The 27,733-nt window shown below is 41.2% G+C and overlaps 2 protein-coding genes across 2 annotated transcripts in view; one reads left to right on the top strand and one right to left on the bottom strand.

The window, feature by feature from the left end:
• Positions 1 to 27,733, top strand: part of ARMH3 (armadillo like helical domain containing 3) — a 182,735-nt gene that overhangs the window by 36,173 nt on the left and 118,829 nt on the right. The window contains exons 14-20 of the mRNA XM_044240358.1: positions 976 to 1,069; positions 5,331 to 5,432; positions 8,584 to 8,642; positions 10,627 to 10,692; positions 11,547 to 11,616; positions 12,721 to 12,781; positions 24,450 to 24,538. Of these exons, the coding sequence (XP_044096293.1) occupies positions 976 to 1,069; positions 5,331 to 5,432; positions 8,584 to 8,642; positions 10,627 to 10,692; positions 11,547 to 11,616; positions 12,721 to 12,781; positions 24,450 to 24,538 (541 nt within the window). The remainder of the gene's footprint in view (positions 1 to 975; positions 1,070 to 5,330; positions 5,433 to 8,583; positions 8,643 to 10,626; positions 10,693 to 11,546; positions 11,617 to 12,720; positions 12,782 to 24,449; positions 24,539 to 27,733) is intronic.
• On the bottom strand, positions 3,523 to 4,065 carry LOC122901043 (prefoldin subunit 4). Its single transcript, XM_044240359.1, has one exon. The coding sequence runs from the start codon at positions 4,056 to 4,058 to the stop codon at positions 3,654 to 3,656; it is 405 nt and encodes a 134-aa protein (XP_044096294.1). The 5' UTR covers positions 4,059 to 4,065; the 3' UTR covers positions 3,523 to 3,653.

Raw genomic sequence — 27,733 nt, 5'->3', positions numbered from 1 at the left:
ATTTATCCAGAGAACATGAGAGATTTTATCCACTATTCCCATTATGTTTGTCTGCTCCCTGAATTCTGTAGCTGATTTTAAAGGAGGATGAGGGAGGTGGAACACTGCAAAAAGCTGTTGAGGAAGAGAAGGGAGTAGCCATCACCCAGCTTAATTCTTTTTTTTTTTTTAAGATTTCATTTATTTATTTGTCAGAGAGAGAGAGAGAGCAGGTACACAAGCAGTCAGAATGGCAGGGAGAGGGAGAGAAAGAAGCAGGCTCCCCGCTGAGCAAGGAGCAGGATTTGGGACTCGATCTTAGGACCCTAGGATCAAGATCTGAGCTGAAGGCAGTGGCTTACCCACTGAGCCACTCAGACGCCCCACCCAGCTTAATTCTAAGAGCTCATGTGACAGAGATGGCTAAGGAAGGTCAGGAACAGAGGAGTTGTCTGTTTTGGTCCCAGTGGATGTCTCCCCGGTGTGTCTGCTTCCACCCTGCATACTCTTGTTAGTTGTGGAAAAGGGAGATTGCTGTCTGCATAGCTCTTTTTTATAGTACTTTATCTACTTGCCTTGTCTGTACTTACTAGTCAACTCTGTGGTCATCAGAACAGTCTATAGATATGTTTTAGGTTGATGAGAGTCTGATGAGAGCAGTCCTTGCCCAGGTTCAGATAGGACTCAGATACCCTTTTTTTTTTTTTGCTGGAATAATCTCATGTATTTGTTTACCTCAGTTTTTTTGCAGGGTTCTGCAGAAAAATTTATGTAATGGAAACTTACTTGCTTAAAGAAAACTAGCTCACAGAGCTTCTTATTAGAGTTTAGTAAGCATCAACAGGAATCAGGTTCTCAGGGGAACTCAGTGTAAAAGCAGTCCCTCCTAAGTGAGCATTCCATCTAATTATGAGGCCAGGAATACGAAAGGATATTATGGAGAGGATACTCAGAACTGGGTTATGTCTTTTCTTTCTTGCTTCTGTTCTCTTTCAGAGTCATCCAGAAATGGGCTTGGTGACCACCCCTGTCAGTCCTGCTCCTACAACCCCAGCCACACCACTTGGGACCACGCCGCCCTCCTCTGATGGTAAGCCCACCACCTCTTGTTTTCTTGACTAATATGATCTCGAATCTTTCAGGGTAAGCATAGCTGTGTTGAACAGAGAACACAGTTGTTAATTCTTCCAGCTAAGAAATTGTTCTGAGGTGCTGTCTTTTAGGACTTCTAAAGTTCTAAAGGAAGCTTTGGAAAAGAAAGTCATGTGTTTTTCTTTGTGTAAGAAGCTACATAACTCTAACTTGTCCTCAGGGAATGGTTGTAGAATCATGCGGTGCTAGATCTGAAAGGGACCTCTGAGGTCAGTAATGCCTATCCTGCATCCTGCAACTCTTAGGGTACTTGTGAGGCTCCGATGAGGTATTTTATGACTATCTCTCTGACATGAATATAAGATAGTAATATTATCTTATGTTACCATTGGCCAAGTGAGGGAATTGAGACCAGAAAAATAAGTGGATCCCCTCATGTTAGTGAGAATTGAGACTAAGAACCGGGACATGGGTCAGGACAAGGACCATGTCTGTTTTGTTCATGCTGTCTGTCCGATGTAGTTCCTGGCGTAGTCACTGCTTAATAAAGACTTGTTGAGTACATGGATGAGAAAGTGAACTCAGGAGTTTACTCACTGGTATGTATCTGCTAGCCCTTCCAGTGGGAAAACAATAAGCTTTGAGTGTATTATAAATTTTTTTTTTTAAAAGATTTTATTTATTTATTTATTTGACAGACAGAGGTCACAAGCAGGCAGAGAGGCAGACAGACAGAGGAGGAAGCAGGCCCCCCGCTGAGCAGAGAGCCCGATGCGGGGCTCGATCCCAGAACCCTGGGATTATGACCTGAGCCGAAGGCAGAGGCTTTAACCCACTGAGCCACCCAGGCGCCCCTTTGAGTGTATTATAATTGAGAATTTGGTGGGTATTTAAGACTTCTCCCCCTAAAATACAACCACCCACCCACGCAGAATTTCTGCTTTATGAATTTTATGGCTGGAACTTAAGAACAAGGTAACAGGAAATAAATTAAGAATTTTCCCCAATGAAGTTTGTCATCTAAGTGTGTTTGATAAGAGTATATTAACCTAAAAATAATCTTTGTTAATACTCAGTGTTTTGCCTAAAATATTTACTGAATTTTGGGTAAAGAAACAGGAAATTTAACTTCAGTCCTTTCTCTGTGCCTCTGTGTGGTCTGTGAAATGACCTTGTTTGATCTGCTTTTTCTCCTTCAAATTTTCGTCTAGCACCTGCGGCGGTGGCAGTTGAAAGTGGTGAAAGTGGTGTTGGCACAGAAATGTGTCAGGGAGGTGCCATTGATATTCAGGTCTATGGTAGCAAATTGGATCTGTTTAGAACTGAAAGCCAAATTCCAAAATATCTTAATGAGAAGGAGCAAGTAGTAAGGACTGCCTACTTGTCTCTGCTTTTTTCAGGTCACTGAAAAATCCAATAGAAATACTGTTGTTTCTCTTTAAGGATGAAGCCTGCCTAGTTACCATGGATATCAAAAGCCGTATATATATAAAAATATCTATGTATCTATCTATCTGTCTATCTGAGTCCCATGCGATGTTGGGGTTTGGATGCTTCAGAGCCTTTCAAACTGTTCATTGTGAACACTTTCACCCACACGCTTGATTATGCAATGGCAGGATTTGTGCTTACTTACCTACAACCAGTGAGCTTTTATTTTTTCTAGTGGGAAGATGGAGTCAGCCCACTTTCAAATGACTGTCTCCCTTGACAGAGGCTGCTGGGAAGAATTATGAAGCCAAAGATCAAGGAATAACTCTTCTTTAGGAACGAGATTTTAATTTGTGAGGGATTTTATTCTATTTCTTCTGTTTTGTTCTTTTTCCTCTCTCCTGATTCATTTCCTTTCTACAGGGATGCTAAGCATGATAACCTTGTTTCAGGTTTTGTTTTCAATTATGTATAGTGGTGCTCAGTGGCCCAGTTATATTTAAAGGTATGTCACTGGAGCCATTATTTTTAAAAGCCAACAGTTTAGATGTAACATTTGTTCTCAGCTCAGACTTGACATTTGACAACTCAGCCTTGGCATGAGAGGACTTTCTGGTAAACTAAAAATACATATACTTCTATATTTCTACATATTACATAAGACATTTTTCCAGTTACTGCTGTGTGTGAGTGGGAAAAAAGTTCCACTCACCAGTTAGATGCCTCTTTGTATGGGACAAAGGAAGGATTTATGTGCCCTGAGGTTCAAAATAGGCTGGAGTTTTGAGTGGAAAGTTTCAGTTCATTAACCCATAGTATGAGTTAAGACCTTTTAGTATTTCAACATAAAAATATATTTGTCTTTTTTTTTTTTTTTTTTTTTTTTGTTGCTTAACCGATTTTAATAACGTGACATAAAGCCCCTACACTTGATAGAATCGTTATGCAAAATACATAGATGAATACTGTCTTCTCTTAAAAATATAAAATAAATAAGCAAGACATGTGAAAATAGGCAAGTTTCCATTAAATAAATGAAAATTTTAAAAAAAGAAACTTTTGCTTTCCATATCATTTGAAGAAGGGAAATTATCATTTTAAACAATATTCAAGTTTATTAAACAAATTAAAAAAAAAGTATTATAAAATGTTTAACTGTCATCAGCTTCGAGGTTTATGTTGCTCCCAAATTTTGCATATAACTGAACTTTCAGATCCGCTAACACTCGCTGAATTGATTCCACTCTGGCTTCTAAGGCGTCGATTTCTTCTTGCAAATTTTTCTTTGCTTCTTCTAACATTTCCTGTGTTTCTTCTTGAGAATGGCTAATGAAAACATCACCAATTTGATAAGGTATCATTAAGCAATCATCATCTGCAAGCATGATGTCCTCACAAGCATCTTCTAAATTCTGGAGTTGTTTCTTTTTAACTTCTATTTCCTCCTTTAGCTCTGTGATTCTACTCGTGTTCCGTGCAAATTTGTTTATCTTTTGTTGATCTTCAAAAGTAACGTTGACATCTTCTGCAGCCGCCTTCTTCATGGTGGCCGCCATCTTGGGACTGGACTCAATATATTTGTCTTTTATTAGTTTTGGGGGGCTGAACTGTGGGAAAAGAGCCAAGGATTGGGCATGCTAATTTCTTCTTACAAGGCTTTTGTTGTGCTTGTTGTGTGTTATGGAACCATTATATGCAAATGTTTCCCATTGTTAATAAATGTTCTCAGCATACATCGTAATAACTCCAGAGGGATCCATTGTGATTATGAATACATATTATGAATAATATCCCAAAGTCAACTGAGTCTTCTTTGGGTAAAAATATAGTAGAAAGCTATAGATTCTGTAGCCCGTCTAAGCCAGCATGAGTCTCCTTTTGCTTCTATATTATGTCTTAGTGTAAAAACAGTTAACAATATGTGTAAGTCTAATTTAGAGTCTTAGAAGCTTGAAAAATCTACGTTAAGACTATTCTGGGGGCTCCTGGCTGGCTGTTTGTAGAGCATGGGACTCGTGATATCAGGGTCGTGAGTTCAAGCCCCATGTTGGGTGTAGAGGAAAAAAGAAAAAGGAAAAAAAAAAGCCTGTTCTGTGTGGGTCCCAGCCCTGGTTTGGTCCCTCATTGTTCATTAAGATTGTGGCTCAGAGAGTGGGGACAAGGGATAGTTTCTTTTGGAAATAGCAAGCAGCTGGGTAAATACAACTCAGTTTCTAGGTTGTCTCAGTCAGTAATGCCCACCTGTTTTCAGCCTGGTATTCTTTTTCAGGTTCCCTTTTAGGGGGAAAGGGATTAAGGAGTAGAATTTGAATATAGTTCTGCTGTAACTTTTTTCCATTCCATCTTGGGTATTTCCAGCCTAAAGGCTTTTTGTCAGAACTGAGCAAGATTTCTCCTTATTAGGAATGAATTGTCATTTATTTTAAGCAGGAGACTCATCAAAGCAAGGCTCATTTATATTCAATACAGATCTTTCCCTTAGGTACAAGTCAGAGTGCCTTCAGAAGGGCCCTGAACACTTTTGGGTTACTTGAGACTAGAAGTGGAATCAAAAGACCCTTCTTAGGATGTGGGGAGAAAAGCACTGTTCCTGGAGACTGGCCCTTTTAGATTATGAAAAGGGTACTGGCCTTACTCTTGGGAGTAGGAAGGGCTCTAGAGGTCTAGGAACAGTAGCTAAGGGTTTTATTATGAGCACTTAGTCCTCCCTCTTTTGTGGAAAAAGTTTATTTAGTGATTTCCTTGCCTGCTTGCAAATTGGCTATGTAGGTAGAAGTGTTAGATGCAATATGTTGTAGGCTAAGTGCATTTCATCTGTTCTATTCCAGTTATAAGTTCTGTGGAACTCCCACTGGATGCAGATGTACAGACCAGTAATCTACTGATAACGTTCTTGAAGTATAGCTCGATTGTCATGCAGGACACCAAAGGTAAGGCATGCTATTTTGGGGGCTCAGGAAGCTGGGGGTGTGGCCGGCAGTGACTTAGCTAGAATTAAGGAGCAGCATGAATACTTTGAAGCTTTGACAGAATAAAGCACTGGGGCCTCCTGTATAGGGTGATGGTCCTGATTACTGGAAAACAGTAATTTCTCACTGCCAGATGGCAATTAGGTGGTGTTGGGAAAACCTGGAGCTAGAGGGGGAGTACTTCAAAAATAGAACAGGAAAAAAAAATTGGTCTCTACAAAAACTAGCAAGTCATTTTAGCAGATTTTGGTAAGTAGATGCAAACTCTTTTGTGTGGGAAGTGGGGGGATTAGCACACTTCAGGGAATTCCCTTTTGAGGACAAGCACTGGAAGCATCAGCTTGTGGTGAGAATTCATGGACTGTTGTATCAAGTACAGTAGGAAGAGGTGAGATTAAGAGGGACAGTGTTCCTTAACACTTAAAATAGAAGTGTCAGTACCCATCCCGAGATGCAGAGTGGAAGCAGAAGAGGACTGGCTGTTGGAAAAGTTTGAGTTTATTGTCTCTAGTTTCCTGCTATTCATCTGTTTATGATCTTTCTGTGATCTTTTAATTGATGGTAGGGAAGGGGAATATTTGGGCTAGGTGTGAGAAGGGATTGGGAGGAAACCCAGTAGATTCTATCCAGTATATAAGTCAGTCCATTGGGAGCTATAGAGATGGTGCATGTCTGAGACTTGGCAAGTGAGATCTGACAGATGAGAATGGCAAGACTTTTGTGTATCTCTGTTTCTTGAGGCCATTCCTTCTCCTTTATTGCCTTTCTTTCTCTAGAAATGTCACAGCAACCACAGAAGAGAGAGACTGTGTAGATGTGACCCTGCAAATGAATTTGTAGCTTTGCTTGATATAACACAGTGAATTGAGGCCCTTAGAACTTACTTTTAGCTTTAATGATCATATAAAGCTGTTTGTCCTGGTCACTTTGTCATATGTAAAGTGGAAGGCAAAATTGAGGGCAGATTAATTATAGTATGAGTGGTCTCAGCCTGTCTTTCTAAACTCAGGCTCAGTCAGGTCTTTGCCAGCAGGCAGCCTAAATATGGCAACGGGCAAGGTTAGGTACTATGAAGAATTAATTTCAAAAATGGCTTCTGTGAGATTGAGGGAGAGGGGAGTGGGGGAAAATGTCTCCTGGGTGGCTACGTTGGCTCAGCTATCTTGCTGTTAAGCCCCTGACCTTCTGTATGCCCTGACTAATAGGATTTCATTATGATTTTAGGAGCAATAGAAGAAACTTTTCTTGGCTCTGCTCTGTCCCCACACCCTAGATTTTAGCTCTTTCTTCTTAATTATATATTTATTGTTTATACCTATGAAAAGATACTTCTAATATATAGGAATATTAAATTATAAAGTTTTTAGTAAGTATAATAAATAGCACGAGTTATAAAGTATAATAATAAAATGAACGTGTGAGTGGTAGACTCAACTGAACAAATATTAATGATGTTGAAGCTACCTGTGTGTTCCCTTCCCAGTAGTTCTTGTCTTCTCTAGTCTGCAGAATTTTATCATTCCCTTGATTCAGCTCTGCCTCAAAGCCTTTTTTTTCCTGAGGTTATTCTGACTTGGGTGTTGTCACCTTGGAGGAGTATCTGCTCAACCTTTAAAATAGACATAGGCAAAAATATTAAAAAATATATGTATACCTATATATAAATTTTAAAGTTGATTTACCAAAATCTTAACAGGATGCATGGATGGGATGATTAAACTCAGTTTTTATCGTCCTTTTTTTGTGCTTCTTTGAATATAAAAAAGTTTGTAATGAAATATGCTTTATTTTTGTATTCAGAAACACTTTTTTTTTTAAGTGGAGAGATAGCTGCGGGCTTTTTTTTTTTTTTTTACAGGAGTTGCTTATCAGCTTTTGGGGAAAGGGAGAATAGTGCCAGAGAAACTCTTTGGCTAGAGGTAGGTAGAAGAGTCTCATGAATCTAGTTTTGCACAGGCAGGGGCATTTCTTTGCTGGGTGCGTAGGAGTGCTGTTGTAAACTCTAGGGAATGTCAAGGAAGTATTATCATCATTACTGTGTATACACTGTGTGTCTGTGAGGGGAGGGGAATGTATTTCTGGCCTACAACCCCCATTATGCCTTCTAATTGTCAGGTTTTAGTTGATTTTATCTTTGAGGAAGTAGCAGGTTAATGTCAGGGTGAGTTCTATTAGCTCCTTTCTGTAGCACTGTAATCTGTTAATAGATCTTCTCTCAGAATGGACTTCAAGCCAGGTCCTGTCAAAGCTAATTGAAGCATCATAACCATTTGTCCATTTTGGATATGCTGGTATGACCCTCTTCTTGCCTCCATTTCACCCCTTACCCACAAAGATCCTGGGAAGTAAATAAGCTTTGATGTGGTAATTGGCAGTGATGGAGTAGCTCTTTCTTGGTCATTTGTGTGGGCTTAAAGCCCTGCCACTGAGGTTGCCTTCTTTTTTTATTAACTAGAATGTGAGTTCTGGGAGACCAGGGACCTTTCTTCAGTTCAGTGCTATATCTGTATTGCCTAGCATAGTGCCTGCCACATAGTAGGTATTAAGTAAATATTTGTAGAGTGAATAACTTTGCCAAGAAGGAAAGAAATACGATGAAACGTTTACAGCTTTCCCAGTCGTACGTAGTGTGCACAGCACAAGTCAAAGGCAGGGGCTGGACCCTGGTTTTCAGTTAGTTTGTTTCTGATTCCACTGCCAGTTTGCTAAGAACAGTTATAAAACCTTCCTAGGTTTTGTGGGATGTGGCTGTAGATGGTGGTGCTTGAAGTTGGTAGATGAGAAGGTGCGGGGAAGGGAAGAGACCTGACTATTCAGAAGCAAAGGATTGATATGGAAGCAAAAGGCGTGGCCCTGATTTGGGCCATGACAGTAGGAACCATAATAATTAGATTCTCAGGAAGGTGATTAGCTATCCATTTTTCTAAAAAAATCTTCTGGGGGATTCTTTTGCCTAGTAGAATAGCAAGAATTCCTCTTGATTTTTCATTCAGGAATTTTGTGTGGAGGGGGAAAGTAGAAATGATCTTTGTGGTGACACACATCTTTATTCTCTATAGAAACTTGGTTTGGATGATATGGAGAGAAGGGTTTGTTTATTTTTTCTTTACAGATGAGCACCGGCTTCACAGTGGCAAACTCTGTCTGATTATACTTACCTGTATTGCAGAGGTAGGTGTCAGGTGTCACTCTTGTCCTCTGATATTAGCTAATCTCTTACAAAATGCTATCTTTTTTCTTCCCATCTCCTGTTCCTGACTTTAAGGATCCTAAAGGTCAGGAGAGAAAATCTTTCCTCTTTGTATCATCTGTCTCCTCCCACTAGAATGTAAGCTCTGATAGCAAGGTCCTTCACCAGTGTATTCTCAGTGTCTAGCACATAGTAGAGCCTCGGTTAGTATTTAGTGGTTGAATTAGTAATGAACTGTGTTATGATAGCTGCTATAATTTTGAACTGGAAGATATGAGCTTTTAAGGGTTTTAAATATGAGATTTAGGGGCATCTGGGTGGCTCAGTGGGTTAAGGCCTCTGCCTTCAGCTCAGGTCATGATCTCAGGGTCCTGGGATCGAGGCCCGCATCGGGCTCTCTGCTCGGCAGCGAGCACGCTTCCTCCTCTCTCTCTGCCTGCCATTCTGCCTACTTTTGATCTCCTTCTGTCAAATAAATAAATAAAATCTTAAAAAAAAAAAGATAAATATGAGATTTAAGCCTCTGTAGAAGAAATAACCCTGCCCCTTTGAAGCTGCTCATGTTGGGCCTTTTGCATTTAGCAAAATGAAAAAAGGAGCTCAAGTTTCCTGTGGGGGGTGGTGGACAGAAAAATGAAAGAGGGAGATTGGAAACCGAGTAAAGTTGGCTGATTGCAGTTTGGTGAAGAAGAAGAGCCCGAGAGTAAACATAAAAGTTGCTTTATAAGGAGGCTCTTTTGGTTGGATTCATTAGGCCTAAACTCACCCTGAGTCTTGGTGGCAGCACAAGTGTAAAAAGAAAACCTCAAGGACCAAATGGCATCACTTAGGCAGATCCCTGGTTATGGGCAGAACTTGAGTCAATTTAGAGCTAAATTTTTGCTTTAGCTACCCCCTTTATTATCCCTTATTTTGATCTTTTCTCTCTCAAGAAAAATAGTAAAGGTGGTCCACATGGAGTAAATATCTTGTTCATTCTTTCCCTTTTTGTGTTCTCTGTGAAAAGATGACCTACTTTTCACAGGTTATGGGTAGATGGTTACAGAAGAGCTGCTTATTAGCAGTGGACCTGGTGTAATTGCTTTTCAAAAATCTTTCTAAGAAAATCTTTAAAGGAGTTGTTTTCCACAAATTGTAACAGTTCTAGTAATTGGAGTCTGTAGGCATGTCAGATCTTCAGAAAAGGTGTTGGGAAAGGGCCAAGGGATGCTCATTACCAATTGGTGGGTGAGAGGTTTTTGATTTCCCATCAGTCTTCAGCAAAGCCAGAGATAGACGGGGTCTTCCCTACTGCCATGCTGCGTGTGTAGCAGTTTTCTCCTGCTGTGCCAAGCCCATTCCCGGCAGAGTGCAGACCTCTCTTCTTAATCGTGAATCCTCATGTGGAGTCTGCACATGTATCCTGCAGCCCCGATGAAAACCTTCAAGCTGTCACAAACAGAACAGGCTCCTTGGGCAGATGGCAAGGAAGAGAGAATAGGAAAACAGATTCCTCTCAGCATTTGCCTCGAGTCCTGTGCCTTAATTTTTTATTGTTTGTAATTTGCCGAGAGATTTTTGACCAGTTAGAGACACACTGGGAAATTACGCCCAATTAAAAGCTCATGGTTTAAGTAGGGTTTGACATTAAGACTCTTGGCTTAGCCCATTAGCTCTCTTAACAGGTCCTTGAAAGTAGTTCTTTTTCTTTTTTTTTCCTTTTTAAAGATTTTATTTATTTACATGAGAGAGAGAGTGAGAGAGCAAGCACGACTGAGTAGGGAGCCCGATGCAGGACTCGATCCTGGGACTTAAGGATCATGACCTGAGCTGAGGGCAGATGCCTAACCAACTGAGCCACCCAGGCGCCCTTTGAAAGTAGTTCTTGAAATCCAAGGATTTGTAGCAAGTGTGATAGATGATAAACTGAGTTTCCCAAGTATAGCTCTCATTCCTTACTTTTTCTCCATATTTCTGTTTTTTTAGGATCAGTATGCAAATGCATTTTTGCATGACGACAATATGAATTTTCGAGTAAACTTACACAGAATGGTAGGTGTGACTTTTGTTTCTTGTTTTTTCTTAGAGGAAATTTTTGGTATGTTGGCAGGATTGGGGAGGATGAGATTGATCCTACTTAGAACAAATGTGGGTGGAATGTTGTACTAAAGGGCTTTTGCTTAACTGCTGTTCAGCAGGCCCAAGCCTGTTGTTGGGATTTTTTTTTTTCGTGTCATGGAGCTCTTTCTTACTCAAGAGAGGATGGAAAGATCCACAACCATGTCCCCATGGCAATAATATTAGAATGTATCGGTAATGTAGATTTCAACAAGGAGATGGGCCTAAGCCATTTGATTTCAAAATGTAGTACAATCTTTGATTAGTTAAGACCAGATGCTATTTTATTTGAGAAGTGGGGGAAATAGAATATGCAGGTATCAGGGAATTACTTCAAACTTGGAGATATGTTCAGAAATACACTTGGAGGTTTATATTGAAACTTACTTTTGTTTTTTGCAATGGGCTACTGTTGCTGCCTCTACACAGTTACGTTCTGATCTTTTTATTATTTTATCAAAGAAAAATGCCAGTATACCTCTTTTGTTGTTAGTAATGTCACTTGTACAGATAAAATCAAAATAAAAACAACAGCTTTCCCATTGTAGTATGCTCCAGTGCCCTTTGGGGCTGTTGTCTTGCTGTGAATTGTGTTTTTGTCACAGGCCTGCATTGATAACTGAGAAGCATTTACAAGTCCTCCCTGCCCCACCCCACCCCCATGACTAGAAAAAGAAAGAAAAGGTAGCATCTCTGTAGTAGTGATTTTATTTGCATGGAAAACATGATGATGAGCCATTGGATGTCAGTTCAGGTGTCTACTAATTTCATTTCTTTTTTGTGTGAAGCCTATGAGACACAGGAAGAAGGCAGCGGACAAGAACCTTCCCTGCCGTCCCTTAGTATGTGCAGTACTGGGTGAGTCTCGTCAGAATTGGCACTTTTCTGAGCCAGTGACGGATTTTCATGATTAAGAGGAGGGGTAGGTCCTGGTTGCTGTGCTTCTCCCTCAGAGAGGGAGTAAAGTAAATTCTCTTCTCTGGTCTAAGAAACCACGTTTATTGTTACCAACTCCAACAAATAGAATGCTCAGTTAAAGGGTTCTGTTGTTTAAAGAAAAAGATCTTTCCAGGGAGACAAATGGCTAAGTCTAAGCCTGATACATGATTTAAATTTGTAAAATATCTTATTCCTGATCAAAATTTTAAATTCTTCGCTTCCCTTCTTGGTCCAGATTGATGTGTCAGCTGGCCAGGAGGCTTGAAGCTCACAGATCAGACATACAAAACTTCTTCTTGAGTAAATTAAGCTGAGATGAGCCTGACAGAGCTGACAGTAGGGGCTTTAACCCACGGAGCCACCCAGGCGCCCCAGAGCTGACAGTAGGGGATTCTATCTTATGTGATTTTGTCTGCCCACAATTTTGCGTTTTCCTTAGCGGAATGATCTGAACTCTTAATCCCATTTCACTTGGATATTCAGCCCTGGTTCCTAGAGCTACTTGATTTTAGAAACAGTAATTAAGACTATATAATAAGCCTCTATTGACCCAAAGCCCCACAGACCATTCAATCAATATCTGTCAGGCTGAGCGTGATTGTGAGATGAGACAGGCTGACGTAACTTCAGAGCTTAACACGGAGTGTTACATGGATGTGATCCATACTTTCTTTTCCATTTGCCTCATCACTCGGTTCTCAGAATATGATTTCCCTTTGGAATTTTGCATTAGTGCCATGGTATAAATTATCTGTGCAATGAAATCTCTTGTGCACCTGCATTTATTGGTAGGTCAAGGTATCCTTCTGGAAGTAGGAGAGTGAGCTAATTTTCTTGTTACTTTGAAGTGGCAGGTGGTGAAAAGTGTTGCAACAAGTACCTTAGATACAGTGCACGTGAATAAAGATGTGGTTAGTGGTTGTCATTCAGCATGAATGCAAGGTATACTGAGGTTTTTTCCAACTGAAAGGCATGAAATGCATTTCATTCTGATTGATTTAATTGTTTTCCTTTCCCCCTCAGACCTGATGGTAGAGTTTATTGTAACACACATGATGAAGGAGTTTCCTATGGATCTGTATGTGTAAGTACCATGGTTCACTTAATGTGTACAAATCTATTTTACAGAATTGAGTGATAGGAATTTATAGTCACAAAACTCTGTGTACACTTCAGGAAAAACTCATTTGTGTATGGAGAAGTGTCAGGCAGTATTTTATGGCCCAGATTTATACATCTTGACAGAAGGGAGGAGAATGTACAAACCACAGTTTGGATTCTGCACGTTTCTTCATTATCACTTTAGGCACACTACATGAAGAACAGGGCTGATGAACTGAAGCAGTGATCATGGGTGGCTATTGTAATCCAAAGGTATGGAATACCAGCAAACCACTTAGTCGTCTCTGGGCTTTGGCGTTAAAGTAGTCACCAGTAGTTAGAAGGTAGGGAAAGACCAGAGAAATAGAGCTTTTGGTCTCTTGTTATCCTACATAGTCCAGCAGCCTAGTCAGAACTATTCTAGCTAGGCAAATTATATGTATAGTGACGTGGCTGGGAGATTCCTGCCTCCTGAGGAGATCAGATTGTTTATCGACAGACAGAGATCATAAGTAGGCAGAGAGGCAGGCAGAGAGAGAGGAGGAAGCAGGCTCCCCCCCACTGCTGAGCAGAGAGCCTGATGCGGGACTCGATCCCAAGACTCTGGGATCATGACTCAAGCTGAAGGCACAAGCTTGAACCCACTGAACCACCCAGGTGCCCCGAAAATCATCATATTTTAATAAAGTCTAAGTCCTCAGCCTTTCTCTCTCCTTTACTGTTTCTGCATTTGTCTTACATCTAATGCCCAAGAACAGCTGTGCCACAATGGTGTGATCCCAAATATATATATTTTTTTCCTTAAAAAACATTTGAATTGAGTCTGACAACAGAATTGCAACTTCCATTTTTTTTTTTTTTAGCAAGAGAGCAGTTTGGTGAATAGCAGTGCCTGTGCCTCTTTCTAGAGACAGACCTGGGATCTAGGGAGGTATAAACAACTTTTACTCTGAATAGAGTAGCCTTCCAACTTTGATCTTGGTTTCCTAGGTATAAATAATGATACAAATTTTACTTTTAGGTAAGTAGGTTGCAGTTTGAATTTTTTTCTTATCTTTTTCTTTTTTTGAGATTTTATTAGAGGGAGAACAAGCATGAGTGGTGGGGCAGAGCAGAGGGAGAGGGAGAAGAAGGCTCCCCACTGAGCAAGGAGTCTGATGTGAGGCTTGATCCCAGGACCGCAAGATCATGACCTAAGCTAAAGGCAGACACTTAACAGACTGAGCCACCCAGGTGCTCCACAGTTTTCATTTTTCTGTTTGTATTTTCTTTTGGTGTTTACAAGTAAGCCTGATTCTTTATTTTAATTCACACACCATGAAAGCTGCTTTTTTTTTTTTTAATGAAACTGATTAGATAAGTTTTCAGTTTGTTTAACGTGTGTCTCTGAACCTCAGCACTTAGGGATCAGATTTGTTTTACTACAGACTTTATTTGTAGCTTGGTTATCTTATGTTCTTGTTTTAGAATATGCTATTTACCTTTAGTGTAGTATTACAGTCTCGGTTTTCTCATTTTCTGAGTAAGGAAACTTAGACTCTGTTGGCTGAGTGCTTGGCCCAGTTTATTCTGTTAGTAAGCACCATTGCCTAGACCTGAACTCAGCTTTTCTTACTATAAATCCTAAGTGGTTGCCATCCCATCTTCAGTGTATTGATTATGTATTGCTGTGTACAAATGACCTCAGACTGAGTGTCTGTAAAACAGGTATTTATTATCTCACAGTATCTGTGGTTGAGGAATCCAGAAGCAGCATAGCTGGGTAGTTTTGGCATAGGGTTTCTTACAAGGCTGCAGTCAGTGTTAGCTGGCGGGGGTGTGGGGGATGGGTGGTGAGGGGCTGGGGGCTCGGTTGAGTGTCCAACTCTTGTTTTCTGCTCAGGTAATGATCTCATGGGTTGTGAGATCAAGCCCCATGTTGGGCTCTGTGCTTACTTCAGAGTCTGTTTGGGACTTTTTCCCTCTTCCTCTCCCTTTCCCTCCTCCTCGTGTATGTGCTCTCTCTCTCTCTCTCTCAAATACATAAATAAATCTTAAAAAAAAAAAAGTGTTAGCTGGGCCTGTAGGCATCTGAGGCTCTACTGGGCTGGAGAATTTGCTTCCAAGCTTACTTACATAGTTGTTGGCAAACCTCAGTTCCTTGCCATGTGGACCTTTTCAGAGGGCTGCTCACCACAGCTGGCCTCCTCCAACGCAAGTAATCCAAGAGAGAAAGAAGAGAGTGAGAGTCCAGGATGGAAGCTGTAGGGTCTTTTATAATCTAATCTCAAATGACATATCATTTCTGCTGGTCATGTAGGCCAACCCTGATACAGTTGTTGGTCTATGTTGGTCTATCCTTATGTAAGGATGTAAATGCCAGAAGGTAGGGACCACTGGGGGCCATCTTGCAGGCTAGCTACCATAGTGGCACACCAAGTTAAGTTGCATTACCACGATTCAGACTCCCTAGATCGGAGAGACTCAGGTCTCTCTCACCCCAGAGGCTGTACCCTTAACTGTTGCTGTGATAAGTGACAAAAAGATTTGCACAGGGTGACTAATGCTAAGTGGGGCATCAGAGAAGATAACAGAGAAGGTTGCATTTGACCTGAGTCATGAAGAAACAGTGGGAGTTTTCTATGTGGAAGAGAGGGGGAGGGACACACAAGCAGGGAACTGGCATGTTCAAAAGCTTGGAGGTTTGCAAGTGTGGCATGTTGGGAAGGTAGAAAGGAATTCAGGATGATTAGAGTGGAGGGTGCATGGAGGAAGCAGAGGAGAGTAGAAAAATGGTTGCCTGAGATTAAGTGGCTGATGGGGACAGTTGAAGGTGGGATGACATGATAAGATTGTGCGTTCAGCACATAGAGTTACTGGTATGTGCCTGTCTACCCAGACCCTCACATCACAGCCAGTGAACCTGGTCTACATAAATATTTTAACTCCCTCCTCCCCCCATTTTCTACCTCTTTTGGTATTATGTTGCTTTCTCAGTTGCTTTTTCCACCTGCTCCCTAATTGAATGTCCTGAGGTTAGGGAAGATGGGGAAGATAATGAGGCATCAAACTGACAGAGGCTGGACGGAAGACTCAACCGTCAGGCTGAATACACTTTCTTCATTACTACCCATGGGCATATATTCAGATCTCCCCACCCCCTCCTCCAACCCTCTTCCCAGTTTTTGGCATTTGGAGCATCAAGTCCTTTTTAGGTGAACTTCTCTGCTCCCAGCTGGGCATCAGGCCAGGTTGCTGCTCTCACTTCTCATTATGTACTGCTTTTCAGCAGCATACCACAGAATGAGAAATTGAAAGCAAAATGAATTTCTACCTTTTCAGATAAGTTCATAATCCTCCTGCTGAAATATGAAGAAATAAGGAGTGTGGAAAGACTTAATATTCAAAACCAGAATCTGGGTCAGGAATGAAAAATTTCACATCTATGTATGAATGCTGTAGGTAAAGTAATAATGGGAAAAGATGCGTATACCAAAAAGAGAGAGGGAAAAAAGAAGAGTCTTGCTTGGAGCAGTAAGAGGTGGGGAAACTTTAACCAATTAATTTCATTCTTCACTGTATTCCTTGGTTCTTGCTGCCACCGCCATTGCTGCCACAGGATTTAGGAGTGAGGAGAAATTGTCTCGGGGAGAGTAAACTTTCCTTTAAGTTACTCTTAACACAGAAAACTTGGACTTTTCCTCAGTAAGAGATTCTCTCACCTGGGAGTAGGCACTGGAAGAAAGTAGAAACTTTAGTGGGCCACACAAGAAGACTTTGGGTTAGGGGCGCCTGGGTGGCTCAGTTAGTTAAGTGTCTGCCTTTGGCTCAGGTCATGATCCCAGGGTCCTGGGATCGAGCCCCACATTGGGCCCCTGCGCGAAATCTGCCTCTGCCTCTTCCCACCGCCCCTGACTTGTGTTCTCTCTCAAATAAAAATAAAAATCTTCGGGGCGCCTGTGTGGCTCAGTGGGTTAAGCCGCTGCCTTCGGCTCGGGTCATGATCTCAGAGTCCTGGGATCGAGTCCGGCATCGGGCTCTCTGCTCAGCAGGGAGCCTGCTTCCCTTCCTCTCTCTCTGCCTGCCTCTCTGCCTACTTGTGATTTCTCTCTGTCAAATAAATAAATAAATAAATCTTTAAAAAAAAAAAATCTTCAAAGAAGACTTCGGGTTAAAGCAGAACTGTCTCATGTTGAAATAGGAAACCACTACGTGCATAAAAAAACACCCCAAAGAAGCAATAAATTTGGAGTAATTCAGCCGGTCTATATTTTAACGTTGTAGCAGTTGTTAAAATTTTCATTTTGCTTGGTAAATAGTGTAAGTTATTGAGACTACCAGGCCGGTTATGTCACCGGTTGGGTGACTGCAGGGGTGGGAATAGAGCTTAGGAACAGTGTCAGAGTGAATATGGGTGGTCTTTGAACCAGAGATTGGTAGCAGCAGGGGTGGGAGCGTAGGTAGTGTCTCCTTGACAGGGGCTCAGTGTTGGGATGCTATCATCAGTAGAGGCAGGGTGCAGGCGGTCCAGATCCAGGCTGTGTGAGAAATGCTGGTATGTGGAATGTATTGTGCATGGGTGGTCATGTTTGGGCAGCATCCCGCCATCTTTGCTGGCTGCAGCAAGCCTGTCAGCACCAGGTACCTAATGACTACCAGCTTAATGGGGAAATTGATAGAAGAGTTTGTATATTCCTAAATTAAATCATGGCTTGAACCAGGGCATCTTGTAGCTAGTGACAGTTGAATCAAACAGGAGATCACACCATAATGTCTAAAAATCAGCAGTAGATTTGGAAACTATTGGGGTGATTTATACTATATTTTATGTCACTTGATAAGCAGTTTTGATATAACTTAGTTCATTAAGAGAATAAAAGAATTATTTAAAAATATTTTTAAACCTTCTAAAGGATTTTATTTATTTATTTATCAGAGAGGGATCACAAGTAGGCAGAGAGAGAGAGGTGGAAGCATGCTCGCTGCTGAGCAGAGAGCCTAACTCAGGGCTTGATCCCAGGACCCTGAAATCATGACCTGAGCTGAAGACAGAGGTTTCCCTCTGAGCCACCCAAGCACCCTTATGGTGGTGTTATTTTGTTTGGGCTTCTTTTTTTTGCCCTCCTCTTTCCCTCTTTTCTAGGAAGCCTAAGAAGAAATTAGCTGCCTCTACTTTCACTTGATTCCTGAGCTGTCAGATTGATTCTCTATAGGTTGCTACCTACAATATCTGCTGAAGTTAGTAGGATCTTAGTTTACTCTTTGTCTCAGAATAAAACCGTAGAACCTGAGCATAGAATCCCAGCTCCAGAAGTATTCTTTATTTGAAGCTGCGCTTTAGCTGAATTACATTTGGGCTAATAGGTAGAAGAGCGACTTTGTGCTGTGCTCTTTTGCCTTACTTCTTTTGTCTCTGTTTTCTCAGCCTCATTCTTTCATATCAAAATAGTTTCAAGAGTGCTTGGGTAGCTCAGTCATTGGACCAATGCCTTCGGCTTGGGTTGTGATCACGGGGTCCTGGGATTGAGCCCTGTGTTGGGCTCCCGCTTAGTGGGAAGCCTGCTTCTCTCTCTCCCACTCCTACTTGTATTCCCTCTCTCACTGTTTGTCTCTCTGTCAAATAAATAAACAAACTCTTAAACAACAATAACAATAACAACAACAAACCAGTTTCAAAAGGAAAAGCCTCTTTCATTTGCCTAAAACTGGCAGGTTATCTGGGTCTACTTTCTAGGAATTTGACAACTTAGTTCTTTTTTTTTTTTAAAGATTATTTATTTATTTAACAGACAGAGGTCACAAGTAGGCAGAGAGGCAGGCAGAGAGAGAGAGAGAGGAAGGGAAGCAGGCTCCCTGCTGAGCAGAGAGCCGAATGTGGGGCTCTATCCCAGGACCCTGGGATCATGACCCGAGCTGAAGGCAGAGGCTTTAACCCACTGAGCCACCCAGGCACCCCTGACAACTTAGTTCTAATAAGACTTAAGGGCCAGATGTTTATTTTGCTTAATTTTTTTGGAAAAATTTAAAAAGTTATTTATTTAAGCAATTTCCACACACAACATGGGGCTTGAACTTATAACCTTGGATCACAAAATACATGGTTTTCCAGCAGAGCCAGCCAGGCACCCTAAGTTTACCAACATTTAGTTGGTAAACAGCCAATATTTGTTGAATGAATGAATGAAAACAGAAGTCTGACAATTTTTTCTGAATCTTGGTTTGTGTGATGAGCCTGGATTTTCAGAGGGATAGAGTCTAAGCCTTGGGCTTCTTTTTCTTCTTTCCTACTCCCCAGCCTACTTTCTGTCTCTATATATTTGTCTATTCTTGACATTTTGTGTAAGGGAGAACATATGCCATGTGACTTTTTGTGACAGTGTTTTCAAGTTTCGTTTGTGTTGTGGCATGTATTAGTACTTCATTCCTTTCTGCAGGGGATTACTATTCCGTTGTGTGGATGGGTGATGTCATTTTATTTACCCATTCATCAGTTGATAGACATTTGGGTTGTTTTTATCTTTGGCTATTATGAATAATGCTGTTATCAACATTCATGTACAAGTCTTTGTATGGATATATGGTTTTTGTGTGTATATGGAATTGGGGGGTGGTTATGTGGTAACTCTGTGTCTAACATTTTGAGGAACTGCTACACTGCTTTTTCCATTTTACATTTCCACCAGCGGTGTACACAGGCTCCAGTTTTTCTACTTACTTAAAAGCCAAGGATTTTATGTCTACCTGGACTTTCCCCCGACTTTGGCAAAAGTAGAAGGGGCGGGCATTAACTTGATTTGAGAAATGATGTTGTTGAGTACTTAGATTCTTGGTTTACAGATATCCAAGTTTTCTCCATATTATTCTCTCATGATCTGCCCATTGTGTTTCTGGACTCTCTTTGCCAGGGATTTATAAACAGTATTGCAATGGGATGAGCAGTTTAATACATCCTTGTAACAACTATCCCAGTCAAGGTATAAAACATTTTTCTTCTCTAAAAAGTCCCTTTGTGCCCTTTTTAGACGATGTTAAAAAAGTTTTTTTTAAAGATTTATTTCAGGGAGAGAGAGTGTATGTACAAGGGGGAGGTGCAGGGAAACGGAGAGAGAATCTCAAACAGACTCCACGCTGTGTCCCAGGGCTGACATAGGGTCTGATCTCACCACCCCAAGATCATGACCCAAGCTGAAACCAAGAGTCAGAGACTCAACCGACTATGCCACCCTGATGCCCTGAGGATGTTAAAATTTTTATTTTTTTTAATTTTTATTTTTTTATAAAGATTTTATTTATTTATTTGACAGAGATCACAAATAGACAGAGACACAGGCAGAGAGAGAGGAGGAAGCAGGCTCCCTGCTGAGCAGAGAGCCCAATGCGGGGCTCGATCCCAGAACCCTGAAACCATGACTGGAGCCAAAGGCAGAGGCTTTAACCCACTGAGCCACCCAGGAGCCCCCGATGTTAAAATTTAAAGATGAATTTGTTTTAAATGGTGGATTTCTTAGCTGTTAAAATTGAGTTGTAGAAAATTTGGCGAAAACAGAAAAAGAGAAAGAATAGAATTTACTTATAATCCTACCGTCCAAATTAATGTCAAAATTAAATCTTTTTTTGGTGCTTGAATATGGTTGTGACCATTATCATACAATTTGCATGCTGTTTTTTCAATTTCCTTTGTAACATAAATATCTTCTGTTGTGAAAAATTCCTTTAAAAAAAAAAGATTTTATTTATTTATTTGACAGAGAAAGTGAGAACACAAGTAGGCAGAGCAGCAGAGGGAGAGGGAGAAGCAGGCTCCACACTGAGCAGGGAGCCTGATGTGGGGCTCAATCCCAGGACCCCTGATGCGGGGCTCGATTCCAGGATCCCGGGATCATGACCTGAGCGGAAGGCAGTTGTCTAACCAACTGAGCCACCCTGGCGCCCTGTATTATGAAAAATTCTTAATGGATATTCTTTTTAAGTGCTCCATGGGGCCCTGCCTAGGTGGCTCATTCAGTCATGCGTCCAGCTTTTGTTTTGGCTCAGGACATGGCTCAGCATCCCGTTGGGCTCCCTGCTCAGCGTGGAGTCTGCTTCCCTCTCTCTCCTTCTCCGCGCCCCCCCCACCCCGGCTCACCCCTACAGTGCACTCCCTGCTTCTCTCACTCTAGTTCTAGTTCTCATAGTTCTAGAGGCTAGAAGTCCAAAATCAAGGTGCCAGCACCTTTGGTTTCCCCAGAGGTTTCTCCAGGGTATACAGATGACCACCTTTTCGAGGTATCCTCACAGGGCCTTTTGTCTCCGTGTGGGAGCAAGCACTCTTGGGATCTCTTCCTTTTCTTTCTTTCTTTTTTTTTTTTTTTTTTTTTTTAAGATTTTTTTATTTATTCATTTGACAGAGAGAGATCACAAGTAAGCAGAGAGGCAGGCAGAGAGAGAGGAAGGGAAGCAGGCTCCCTGCCGAGCAGAGAGCCCGATGCGGGACTCGATCCCAGGATCCTGAGATCATGACCTGAGCCGAAGGCAGCGGCTTAACCCACTGAGCCACCCAGGCGCCCCGATATCTTCCTTTTCTTAAGAAGAAGCCAGCCCTGGGTGCCTGGGTGGCTCAGTGGATTAAGCCGCTGCCTTCGGCTCAGGTCATGATCTCAGGGTCCTGGGATCGAGTTCCGCATCGGGCTCTCTGCTCGGCAGGGAGCCTGCTTCCTCCTCTCTCTCTCTCTCTCTCTGCCTGCCTCTCTGCCTACTTGTGATCTCTCTCTGTCAAATAAATAAATAAAATCTTTAAAAAAAAAAAAAAGAAGAAGCCAGCCCTATGAGATTAGGGCTCTACCCTTTTGACCTTATTTAACTTTAATGACTTTTTAAAAAAAAATTTTTTTTTTTTTAAAGATTTTATTTGTTTATTTGACAGAGAGAGATCACAAGTAGACAGAGAGGCAGGCAGAGAGAGAGAGAGAGGGAAGCAGGCTCCCTGCTGAGCAGAGAGCCCGACGCGACTCGATCCCAGGACCCTGAGATCATGACCTGAGCCGAAGGCAGCGGCTTAATCCACTGAGCCACCCAGGCGCCCTAAAAAATTTTTTTAATTTAATCTCTGCACCCCATGTGGGACTTGAACTCACGACCCCAAGATCAAGAGTTGCACACTCCTCTGACTATGCCAGCCAGGCGCCCCTTTAAGGACTTTCTTAAAGGCTTTATAGCTAAATACAGTCACATTAGTTAGGTTAGGGTTAGGGTTTCAACATACAAATTTTGAAGGGACATAATTTAGTACATAACATACAGTAGTCTCCCCTTCTCAGTTGTTTCATTTTCTGTGGTTTGGAAGCAGATGTTCCTCCTCCTGTATACCATGGGTCAGTAGTAGCCTAATGCTAGATTACAATGCCTACATCATTCAGCTTACTTCATATCACCACATAGACATTTTATCATCTCATATTATCATAAGAAGGGTGAGTACAGTACAATAAGATGCTTTGAGAGAGAAACCACATTCAGGTACCTTTTACTATAGTATATTGTTATAATTTCTCTATTGTATTATTGGTTATTGTTAATCTCTTACTGTGTCTAATTTATAAATTAAACTTTATCATGGGTTTGTATGTACAGGAGAAAAACAGAACATAGAGGGTTTGATACTGTTGACAGTTTGAGGCATCCACTGGGTGTACTGGAATGTATCCCCCACAGATAAGGGAGAACAGCTGTATGTGTGATGATTTACTTACTGTTCTCTCAGCATTGGATGTTATTTCCACAGTTGTTTTCAGTTTTCTTTTATTACAAATGAGGTTATGATGAACATCTTTTGGCTTAAAGCATTTAGTTTTTGTATTCTGGGTAAAGCTGAATTCTCCGGAGTGGTGTTTGTGAGTCAAAGGGTATAAACGTTATTAAGGCTATTGATAGAGATTGCCAGATTGCCTCCTAAAGGGGCCATGTACCAATTATACTTTCCTTTACAAGGTATAAGTGGCTGTTTCGCTGTACCTTTGTCAACATTAATATCTGTATTAATTTGATACATAAAAACAGTCTTTTAATATGCCTATTTAAAGTGTAGTTGAATATTGTAGAAAGGTGTTAACTTTCCATATTTACCCCCTTTGGTGGGGTGGGGGATTTGTTGGCTATTTCTTTTGCTCATCTTCCTTATTAGAGATATTATTTTTTCTTATCGATTTGTATAAACATATACATTAAGCATAGTAATGCTTGTGTGTTCTTTCCTACAAATGTAATTTCCCATATGATTTGGTTTTAGTGTAATCATTCTTAAAAAAACACACAAGATATTCATTTTTAGGAAGTAAATTTCAGCTGTATTCTACTTTGTACTATCCTCCATGGCTTTTTACGCTTTCAAAACCCTCTCCCAATCATAGGTGAAAAAATATTTTTTGTTAGGTTTATAATGTTTGAAAAGTCTTTCATCTCAGCCTATTAACTGCTGATTTAGAAATACTCTCCCAAACATATATGTTAATGTGATGTGAGTAATGTTGAATATTCCAGTGATCTAGAATTGTACCACCTAGTAGAAGTTTTTGTGATGATAGAAGAGTTCTGTGTTGTGCTGTCTGATATGGTAGCCACTAACCACATGTGGTTGGTTGTTGAGCATTTGATATATGGCTAGTGCAACTGAAGAGTGAATTTTTAATTTAATTCCTTTTTTTCAAAGATTTTATTTATTTATTTGAGAGAAAGAGAGCATAAGAGAAAGATAACACAGAGGCTGGGGGAGGAATAGAGGGAGAAGCAGACTCCCCACTGAGCAGGGAGCCTGATGTGGAATTTGATCCCAGTACCCTGGGATCATGACCAGAGCCAAAAGGCTTAACGCTAAACTGGCTGAGCCACCCAAGCATCCTAATTTAACTTTAATGTAAATAAAATTTAAGTTAATTATGAATTAAATAAAGAATTTTTTAAAAAGATTTCATTTATTTATTTGACACAAAGAGATTGAGGGGGAGAGAGAGAGACAGAGAGACAGAGAGCAAGCACAGGCAGGGGAATGGTAGGCAGGAGAATGGTAGGCAGGGGAGAAGCAGGCTCCCCACTGAGCAGGGAGCCCGCTGCCCGGCTTGATCCCAGGACTCTGGGATCATGACCTGAGTTGAAGGCAGATGCTTAACTGACCGAGCCACTCAGGCGCCCCTACACCAAAATTTAATTTAAAAATTAATTTAAATTAAAAATAAATTTCAGTAGCTCTGAAGAAGAGTACCTGTGTGGTTCAGTCGGCTAAGCATATGAATCTTGATTTTAGCTCAGGTCATGGTCTTTAATTTTGTATTTTTATAGCCTATGTGCGCAACATTGAATGGAGTAGTCTTAACTCAGGTCCACTGATGTATGCTTTTCTCAAAGGAAAGATGCTCAAGGAAATGGTATCTGTAATACCTGATCGGCTGCTGATCTATATGCAATTATAGCCCCCTTTTCCTAGTGATAAAGGAAATGAGCACAAGCATTGTCTGTATGTGTGTGTGTGTTGGGGGGGGACAGTTTATGCACAGCAAGGTGGAGTTTCTTTCTTTTACTTGTGTACAAATTCATCTCCAGCATCTTTAGTGGCCTTAGCAAAGCTGCCTTCGTAAAGAAAAGGGTATCTGTGGTGAGTTTCAGCATACTTTTAGGCTTATCCCGGTTTTTCTCTGTTACAGACGCTGCATTCAGGTAGTGCATAAACTGCTTTGCTACCAGAAGAAGTGTAGAGTACGCCTGCATTACACCTGGCGGGAGCTATGGTCAGGTAACTTTCTCTTTTGAATTAATCTTCTTTTCCTATATCTCTTATGAGCCCCTAGGCCTAGGCACAGATGAAATTTTTTAAAACTTTTTAGTTTGTTTGGATGCTTCTATTTTCCTTTATACTTTTTGTCATTTCAGCCTTGTTCTTATCCAGATGTAGGCATGTCGAGTATCTAGTCCATACTTCCTCCTAAATTTCTACTCCCTGTATTTTTTTGTCAGCTGGTAGAAACAATTGAATATATCCTGAGCTCTAATGATTCTTGCTTTGAATAAGAGGTGGGAGGAGTCAGTACAAACTTGGATTCTCCCTCAGTTCCATGTGGTAGCAGCATATGGACTATAGGGAGGCTTCTGTGTGTTTCCTCAAGATGAGTAATCTCAGGAGGAATGTCATAGGGAGAGGGGGTGGGGAGGGGGTGGAGAGATGGGGGGGAAATCCTGTTCTTTGTGTTACATCTGGCATTATTACTGTTTACAGACAGTGTCAATTGTACCACTCCCCCTGTGCCAGAGACAAAAACAGCAAATTACAGTGTTTACTTTTGTCTTTGTATCCATTTGGTCGCCCAGTAAAGTCACAGCTACTCCTGCGGGCGGGAAGTGGCTCTTCTCTAAGGGTACAATTAATGCTGGCTTGCCACCCCTTTCTTTTGTGTAACTAAATTGGAGGTTTCAGGAAAGCCGAGGAGACATGCTCCCTGAGGCATTTGCTTGCTGATAGGTCCTGTGGCTTTTGTGACCTGATGGTACAATCAAGTCTTCTTCAGATGATTACAGTGATGAATGGTTGTTCCACCCATGGAAGAGCTTATGTGTATTCTCAGTAGAGGAGGGTGTGTTAGTGTCAGAGGCTTTGTAAGAAACAGGCCAGTAACCCCACCCCCTTCCATGGAATTCATCTCACTTGTTGTGACACATGGTTTCCTCCCAACCCAATTTGGCTTTCTAAATTTAGTCCTCTATAATGGGAAATAGAGATCTTTAATTAATGGATTAGCAAGTTCTTTGCAGTTATTGCCTATGGTGGCGAAGAGTGAACAGGAGAATAACACTAAGTGGCAATAGTCGCATTTTGGTATTTTAGGAGAAAAGAGTAGGTTTGTGTGAGAGTTTGAGATTGAGATGATCAGATCTAAAGATCTAAAGAGATCAGAAGAGCTTGAAATGACTAAAGTTAGAGTTTCCTAGGTAGGAACAATTCTTATTAATATATAGGATTATTGTGGTTGTCTATGAATAGTTACATGATGGCTAGGATCTAAAACTTTACGATTAAAGAGAAAACACAAAAATAATACAAATCTGTGGATGTTGGTATAGTTGTAGGACTTAAAACAAGGACAAATGGTTTATGTCTATAACTGGGATGAAGTTACCCATTGTAGTACTAACGAGTTGGTGCTAATAGTTGTTTCTGCCTGCTTTTGATTCTCTTTGGGTTTGATTTTTCTCTCGTATTCTGTTTTTTTTTTTTTTCCCCATTCTATCCAAGCCATCCTGTCTCTGGTTCCTGGGATCTCTCTGGCTTTTATCCCATCCTCATCATGTGTGGTCCTCTTCCTCATTGTTCTGTTACATTGCCTTTTACCATTTACCCTCATCTTTCTTGCTGGGGCCCAGGGCTTTCCATTATTTTCCTTCCTCCACTTTGTATCCTGTCCTTTGTGGTACTGTTGTCTTATATCCTACTGGCATATACGTTATAAACCCCAAAATACATTGCCATCATTTAAAAAAAAAAAAAGATTTTATTTATTTATTGGACAGACCAAGATCGCAAGTAGGCAGAGAGGCAGGCAGAGAGAGAGGGGGAAGCAGGCTCCCTGCAGAGCAGAGAGCCGGATGTGGGCTCTATCCCAGGACCTGAGCTGAAGGCAGAGGCTTTAACCCACTGAGCCACCCAGGTGCCCCTATTGCCATCATTTTTGTTAAAAGTGTCAGTTATCTTTTTGGTTTTTTTTCTTAAGATTTTATTTATTTGAGAGAGAGAGTGAGAGTGTACAAGCAGGGGGAGTGGTAGGTAGAGATAGAGGCGGGCTCCCCACTAAGCAAGGAACCTGATGTGGGACTCTATACCAGAACCCTGGGATCATAACCTGAGCTGAAGGCAGACACTTAACAGACTGAGCCACCCAGGCATCCCAAGAGTCAGTTATCTTTTAAAGAGATTAAAAATGTCCTTTGTAGGGGCGCCTGGGTGGCTCAGTGGGTTAAGCCGCTGCCTTCGGCTCAGGTCATGATCTCGGGGTCCTGGGATCGAGTCCCGCATCGGGCTCTCTGCTCAGCAGGGAGCCTGCTTCCTCCTCTCTCTCTCTCTGCCTGCCTCTCTGCCTACTTGTGATCTCTCTCTGTCAAATAAATAAATAAAATCTTTAAAAAAAAAATGTCCTTTGTATTTATATTTTCTTGATCTTAGCATTTCCCTATTCTGGCTAGGAAATCGTGAGGCAGGAGACCATTTTTATCCTGTTCAATCACTTGACTTTATGTCTTGGAGTACTTTCTGTCATGTGCAGCTCTGTTTGTAATTTTGTGCTATTTCACGACTGATTGACTGGCATCCTAAGCCTTGATAGGCTGGGAGGAGATGTACATGATAATTATTAGTGATGCTGGGATGACTTCTTGTTCCTGAGGCATAGGCATGTGTACTGGAGTTCTCTGCCAAGTGAGGTTAGGTCATTTTCTTATGTAGACTGGGTGTGCCTCCTGGAACCCTGGCTCCCTGTATTCATACACAGTGAGATACAGAGCAGCAGGTGTTAAGGAACGTTGCAAAATACTCTACTACATCTGATGCATCAGAGCCCATAATAATGTATAATATTGCAATCAGTGAATATAAATGTGGTTATGATGGATCCTCCCACTCCTTGGCTGGCAGTACCCCTCATATGTTGGTAAGCCCATGTTTTTACTCTTTCTTTGCCTTCTAGACTTAAGGATTTGCTGGAGGTGTGTGAACCTCACCATGGTAAATATGCTTATGTGTATAGATCCCCATACTGTGCTGAGAACTTTAATTGAATTTTATTTATAAATAAAACTGGTAAGGCATGTGTTGTTAGATTGGGCACACAGAAGCCGTTGGGTGTCTAGGAAGCAATTGGCTAGGGCCCAAATGCCCTTTGTTGTTTGGAATGTGGGTGTGTGTTATCACTGCACTTCAAATGGTGATTTTTATTCCTGTGCT

The sequence above is a fragment of the Neovison vison genome, chromosome 2 (assembly GCF_020171115.1).
Source record: "Neovison vison isolate M4711 chromosome 2, ASM_NN_V1, whole genome shotgun sequence".
NCBI classification, from domain to species: domain Eukaryota; kingdom Metazoa; phylum Chordata; class Mammalia; order Carnivora; family Mustelidae; genus Neogale; species Neogale vison.
The sequence above is the reverse complement of the archived record's forward strand: the minus strand, read 5'-3'. Positions and strand labels throughout refer to the sequence as shown.

Bases quoted from the DNA above. Each gene is read 5' to 3' on its own strand.
- LOC122901043 (XM_044240359.1), bottom strand. From the start codon at position 4,058: ATGGCGGCCACCATGAAGAAGGCGGCTGCAGAAGATGTCAACGTTACT.